This window comes from Austrofundulus limnaeus, unplaced genomic scaffold, assembly GCF_001266775.1.
Source record: "Austrofundulus limnaeus strain Quisiro unplaced genomic scaffold, Austrofundulus_limnaeus-1.0 Scaffold135, whole genome shotgun sequence".
Lineage (NCBI taxonomy): Eukaryota > Metazoa > Chordata > Actinopteri > Cyprinodontiformes > Rivulidae > Austrofundulus > Austrofundulus limnaeus.
Window position 1 is genome coordinate 1,163,236 of NW_013952537.1, and position 7,177 is coordinate 1,170,412.

Sequence of the window (7,177 nt, forward strand, 5' to 3'; positions counted from 1 at the left end):
GATTGAGTCCAGGTCCACTCTGATATTTATTGATTCCCTGTTATAATTTACATTCATAAAGTCACAGATTATTTCTCTAATTGAATCTACTAGTTTCATAATTTACACATTATTTTCTTGACTTTTTAAAGCTGACTGAATTCAGGTGGCAGTAAAAACAATACTTAATCTATCTGTTGATGTAGGAGCTGAATACAGAGTCAGAGGCAGCAGGTAGGACAGAGTGTCTCAGGTAGGACAGAGTGTCTCATGTAGGACAGGTGTCTCAGGTAGGACAGAGTGTCTCAGGTAGGACAGAGGGTCTCAGGCAAGAGATGAAGGGGATGGGCAGGTGTGAAAGAAATATAAAATGTTATTTTGAGTACATTCTAGTCTGCTGTGTGAAGTTAATGTAATGAATTACTGATCTAAAGACATAATCTATAGCATGCTTAACAATTTATTTTGACCAGTATAAAAGTGATAGGTTTATTTAACTTTTATTTGTAGGAAGTGACAGAAATTTGTTTTCATAATTGGGATTTTCCTGGTTAAATAAAGGTCAGTAAATAAATCTGTCAATCCATCCACCATTAGCTTTATAATCAGTTCCATGGCTATAAGGGGGGAAGGGAGGCCATCAAAAAAAAAAGCTTTATAATCAGTTCCAAACATCCACATATTGATCTTATAATTAACGTAAAAACCTCCTCTAAGCTTGTTTGGAATAATTTGTCACATTAATTTAATTATCTGAGTCATAACTGAATTTAAAAACAGGACGATGCAACTAGTTTAATGAAGAATCTGTCTCCAGTCATTAAATTAGGTGTTTATTTATGTAGGTAAAAGTATCTTTAACAACCTGTTAAAATACATTAGAAATCAGGAAACAGCTTCTAATTTATTCAAAATTTTGTGGGGGAGGACCCCCAGACCCCCCTCCAGTGTGTCCTTTACACACACATTATAAGATTTATGTGAGAGGATAAACCAACACACCTGTGCTCCACCTGTGTGTCTCTGTATGAAACTATGGTTGATTGTCAAACTGCAGTGAGTTTAAAGGGCTGGTACATGCATGGTTTAATGAAGGTGAACATAATCTCAGTTAATATGGTTCGAGTATTATTGCATCACAACAGAAACATTTGGTGTTCAGTTGTTGATGGGTGCAGACAGTTAAACTGCACACACTGAAGACATGAACAGAAAAACCTGGTCGCACAACTGTKGGTGCGTCAGACCCCGTCCCCCATGGTGCATCCCCACCAACTTTCAGCACAAAGTTACGCCCTTGCTGGAAACACAAACTCTGGCTTCAAAACCAACATTTAGTGTCCTACAAAGTATCTGGATCTACTTTCACTTGATGAAATGAGAAATGGAAACAAAATTTGACCATCTGCTTTAGTGTGTTTAGTGTTTAAGGTATGCTGGCAGAACACTTCTTATCTTTTACCTGAGATGAAACCCCACAGTGACGACTGTGGGAGCGTGTTTGTTTTCTATTAGCTGGTGTCATTATCATTCACTGAACCAGCATCAAACAAATGTCTCACATTGTCTCCTAGAAATTATTTATAGCTGAACTTTCTATATACAGTATAAAATCATTTTCCCAAGCTGTCTTAGTTTGGTCCTTTTTTTAATTTATTTTGTCCTGACACTTTGCCATCATTCTTGATGTTTTCTATGTAAAATTTTGTTATACTGTATTTGGATTTTTTTTATTATTCTATTTTCACTCTGAAAGACAATAACTACTTCTTTTTTTTACTATATGATCAGTTACCTTTCAGAAAATACTTTTTATAATTCTTTCAGTTGCTTTAACCTACAGCTTTGGAATCTTGCTCCAGGCAGTCTGTGGGCTCTTCCTTCAAACTGCAGAATCTTATTCAAAGTTTTACTTGTGCCAACATTTTAGAAAATGCAATTTCCTAAACGATTTCACAGTTTTGTCCTGGATGTGACCTAAAAAATGATTTATTTTAATTATTTAAAATTGTTTTTCAAGTATATTTAACAAAGTCAAAAAGATTCAGCTGATAAATATAACCGCTTACTAACATTTCTCTTTTACAAGATAATTTCTCCAAAAACTGTAACTTTAGCTGTTGGACTCACAGCTCAAAAGAAATCTATTATATTTCCAACGTTAGTGTAATTATTTAAAGACAGATATATTGTTTATTATGAGTAATAAATGTGTTTGAACTGAGAGCCACCTACTCTTTACATGACAGCATCTCTCGTAGCTCCTCCCTGTCTTTCTCCGATTGGTCGAGGCGTTCCCTCAGACCAGCGAGCTCCTCGGCTTCCTCTGCGACAGCTCCCGCGGAGACCGCGGTCTCTGTTGCCGTGGCAATCCCCGCCGCCTCAGAGAGCGTGGCCTGGACCTCTTTGTCCAGTCTGCGGCGGCTGCCTTTYGCAGACTGGGCATGTCTCCTGCTGTCCTGCAGCCTCTGACGGGACGAGAGAGGTCTGTGACGGAGCGTCTGAGAGGASAGCCCGACACTGGTAACCAGTAACAGTTTGCTCTTACCTTCTCTACCTCCAACAGCCGTCTCAATAATCTCTGTTTACTCCACTCTCTGTAACCTAAGAGACACCATCACACACACACATAGGTGTTTTTTTTTTTCATTCTTAATCTCTTAAGTCCCAAGAGGTTTTTGCTCAAAATACCATGCCGACATGTAATTGAGTGTATCTCAGCATTCACAAACTGTACTTAAATAATCTTGGTACCAAAATAAAGCTAACACTTGGGAGATTTCATCAGAAGTGTAAGTATTAAAACAGCTGCTGTGGTTTTAGAGATATTGGGGATGGAACTTTTTTTTTATTTTATTTTCACTCATCTGAATATTTTTTTCATTAGACAGTGTGTATATAACCCATTTAAAACCATAATGATTGAGGCTAAAAACTCTTGGAAACCATAAATCCACTTGTGAACATCACCTGTGCAAAGATTCATGCAGCTAAAATGAACTGGAGCAAAGTTACAGAGGTTTTAGTAAAGAATTAATTTAGCATTTTGTCATTCTGCACAGGGCAGACCATGATGGTAGCATTAACAAATGTTATGAAATCTTAAGATTTTACATCCAAAGTTTATTTATGTTTTCTTACCTGCCTGAAAAGACATGTTATTGAATGATTGTTCTTTTGAAAAATGATTCAAACATTTTTCACCATATATATTATATAAAATAATGATAAATTATTTTTGACTTCAGTTGGATCATATTCACTCAAAATCAAGTGAAAAAAAACTTTCAAAACACTTTACAACATATTTATCTACTTTGACTTGCTTTAAAAATATAATGTCAAAAATCTTGCCTTTGCAGATTTGCTTGAATGTATTTATAGATTTGCAATGATGCCATTTTGTACAGTTTGTTTAATTTCTGATTCAACTGCTTGATGTTTGAACTCTGTTTGGTGAATGTAAATATGGTTTCCATGAGTTTTTAGCCAAGATTCTTAGGTTTCTTTTCATACCAAACATGTCCAGGTTGTTATGACAGATCTGAAGTTAAAAGAAGTTAAAGGAAATAGAAAATGGAAAAAGCTGTTTTGGCTCAAGAGGTTAAAATCCACAAAAATAGAGATGGGGTTAGGATAACAACAAATGACGTCTTGATAATTTAATAAATGATAACTTGTGACAGCTGTGGATGAAATGTGATTGATAAAGACCTTTAATTCCACCAGCAGGACTGTCGGTGTTGAGCTCCTCCCTCAGCGCCGCGTTCTCCTGCCGGAGCAGCTTCAGGTCCTCAGCCAGGCGATGGACTGTGGAGTTCAGGGCTTTCTGCTGCCTCTGGGAGCATTTACTCTCTGCTCGACCACTGCAGGTTGTGAGACAGGAACTTTTAAMCTTTGCGACACCAGCTGGAGTGCGTGTAACAATGAAAAGCTTGCCCTTGTCAGTTATGAAGACCTTTTTTCTGCAGCCTCTAGAAGCGTCCTCAGTCTCTGGATCTTAAAGATGAGAAAAAATGTGTTGAAAGTTTCCTTTTTGCAGCAGCAGCCAAAGCAGACTTAATAACAAAGAGAAGCAAAAACAACACACCGTGTTATAAAGCTATTACCTCTTCAAAGTAGGTTTCCACAGTGATCTTCAGCTCCTCCATGTTTGTAGTTCTCAGATCACTTTGTAGTGTACTAAATGAATGAATGAACTCAATGAATCTCAACAAAGTCCTCTGCAAAAAACAAATGCACTTAATGGAACTGTGAAGAAGGACTTTACCTTAGAGCGTTTTCTTTCTCTCTACACTGTTGCTCCAGCTTCAGGATTCTTTGCTTCAGCCCACTGACAACCTGAACCGACAGGATTATTTTWAAAAACTCACTAAAAGCCATTTCTGACATGATTTCCTTTTTTGTTCAGCAACACACTCACCACACTCCCTTCTTTTTTCTTATCCACCAAACTACGAGTGTATTCAGATCCCTGCTCACACACACACACACACACACACACACACACACACACACACGCAAATACTTTTTAAAATGTGAACATTCAGGAAAAATACTTCACAAGGGAATTTTTCTGCCGCACTTTTATAGGCTCCAACAGCTCTTCGATCTGTTTCTCTCTTTTCATGTTATCTTCCTCCATCCGCCGCAGTCTGACTTTCATCTGTTGGTTGTCAGACCTCTGAGCGTGGAGACTCTAACAAAAGAATAAATAAAAACATATTGATCCAAATATATTACAATAGAATGCTTAATATGATAAATATGAACAAACATGCACTTGAAAACATGTTTCCTTGCTTTTTTGCAGAAGAAAACCGTTTTAAAACATTAGTCCATCTTGGAACTGACTGAGGCTATTGTAGCAGACTACAGTGTGCTACAAATTATCAGTAAACAATGAGTTTCATGTCTCCTTCAGCTTGGTGGAACTGAAAACACCTCTCTCTTTACCTTCTTGAGGCAAATGATCTSATCGTACATGTCCTCCTTCTCCATGCGCTCACCTACACCGACAGTAAAACCTGTAAACRCACAGAAACTGATGATGTGTAACAACAAAGTCACCCACATCTTCAACTCATAGTTCTGAGGAAAAAAAAAACTGTCTCTGCCACTCTCAATGAACTGCTATCGGACACAAAGGTTGTGTCTCAATTCGGGGGCTGCATCCTCGAGAGTGCATATTTGTCGGCCGCATACATCACTGTCCCGCGCCAAGTGCTTTCCCAATTCGAAGGCTCATTCTCATGCGGCCGGGGAATACGGCCCACAAAATCTTGAAAATCAAAGAGTATCCTTCCCGACAGAGGGTATTCCAGGATTCAATGCGCGGACAACAAACTAAACAGAGAAACAAAGATGATGGAGTTTTTTTATTTTTTACCATGTCGGCGTAGTTTGGAAATTCATCACGGACCGAAGATTTTGCTTTTAAATGTAAGTTTAGCAACTTAGCTGATGAAGTTTACACTGCAATAAGATCTCCATCTACTTTTGCTTATCCGTAGTCGGGTCACGGAGGCAACAGGTCCAGAAGAGAAACCCAGACATCCCTCTCCCCAGCGACACTTTCCAGCTCGTCCTGGGGGACCCCGAGGTGTTCCCAGGCCAGAGAGGATACATACTCCYTCCAGCGAGTCCTGGGTCTTCCTCAGAGCCTCCTACCAATGGGATGTGCCCAAAATGTCTCTAAAGGGAGGAGTCCAGGAGGTATCCTATTAATCAGATGAACCACCTCAACTGGCTCTTTTTGATGTGGAGGAGCAGCGGCTCTACTCCAAGCTCCCCCTGGATGACAGGGCTCCTCACCCTATCTCTAAGGCTGAGCCTGGCCACCCTACAAAGGAAGCTCATTTTGGCCGCTTGTATCCAGGATTTTGTTCTTTCTGTCATGATCCACGCCTCATGACCAGAGGTGAGGGTTGGAACGAAGACAGACCAGTAAAGAGAGCTTTGCCTTTCGACTCAGATCTTTCTCCACCACGACTGACCAAAGCAACGCCCTCTTCCAGTGTAAAGACATGTAAATACACATCCCAACCAATTTTAAGTATGAAACCGATCACTATCGTAACAGAGTAGCGCATAGTCACGCAAACTTACGTCAAGCGAAGGCTAGACCTCATCTCATTTCACAGCAGTTCCATGCAGCCTACCCAGACTGGGAAGGATGTGGCCCAMGTGGCCCAGCTGGGCTACGTGGGCCACTCATGAGTATCCAGCCCATGAATCGAGACACAGCCAAACACTGACCCTCCGCATCACCTGTCCCCACTTTTCTGTTCTGTCTCTCATTCTGAAACGCCTACGTGTTCTCTCACCATTGGATGGGAAGTGAAGTGGTCTGTGTGTCCTCGAGCTCACTTTCTGCTTCAGAGGCTCTGGGCTGTCATCAATGTCTGAACCATCTGAAAATAGGCAGACAGAGGAATGACAGAAACATAAATAAATAGACCCCACATAGCACAATTTGTCTGGCCCAGTTCTGGCTCACACGACGCACTAATGACACAATTTTCRTCTTGAAACTGCGACAATCCAATTCCGGCAGTTCTGATGCAGCATGCTGCGCGTTTAACACTCAGCCCAGATCCCGCAAAGAATGACRGCCCTTTGGTGGCCCAGATGTGGTTTGCCAGAGGTGGTCCATGCATGGCCCAGCACTACATAAATCAAACCACAACTGGGCCATCTGTGGCATTTCATCTTAAAAATGGTGCCATCACTGTCAGACCTGGCCCACATCTGGTTGACAAACCAGCTCAAATGCCAGCTTGATACCAGATCTGGCCCAGACCCGAGACTCTTCTTCCCTCTGTATGAACTCAGAGTTTTGTGTCACTTTTTATAGATTTTTATTATACTTTGCTATTGGAATGATTACTGTATTTATCACTGATGCTAATTAAATGGCATTTCGTGGGGTTTTTTATAGATAAAAGGTTGTATTGAAGTAATTTAAATGTATAGTAGATATACTGCAAGTTAATACTAAAGATGAGACGTTCACAAACAATCAGAATCTTCTGAATGGCTCTTTAAAATGAACACTGTTAACTGAGTAGCAGACTACTGAGAAACATTTTTTTTCTTCTTCTCATGTTTTTCCCCTCAGATGCAGACACACACACACACACACACACACACACACACACACACACACACACACACACACACACACACACACACACAC

At 40.2% G+C, this 7,177-nt stretch overlaps 1 protein-coding gene across 1 annotated transcript in view; it reads right to left on the minus strand.

The window, feature by feature from the left end:
* Positions 1-7,177, minus strand: part of iqce (IQ motif containing E) — a gene marked incomplete in the record, with an annotated part of 17,047 nt that overhangs the window by 6,649 nt on the left and 3,221 nt on the right. Inside the window, 10 exon segments of the mRNA XM_014015859.1 lie at positions 2,215-2,447; positions 2,528-2,583; positions 3,694-3,845; positions 3,938-3,978; positions 4,089-4,161; positions 4,250-4,320; positions 4,403-4,453; positions 4,565-4,678; positions 4,936-5,006; positions 6,306-6,392. Coding sequence (XP_013871313.1) covers positions 2,215-2,447; positions 2,528-2,583; positions 3,694-3,845; positions 3,938-3,978; positions 4,089-4,161; positions 4,250-4,320; positions 4,403-4,453; positions 4,565-4,678; positions 4,936-5,006; positions 6,306-6,392 — 949 coding nt within the window.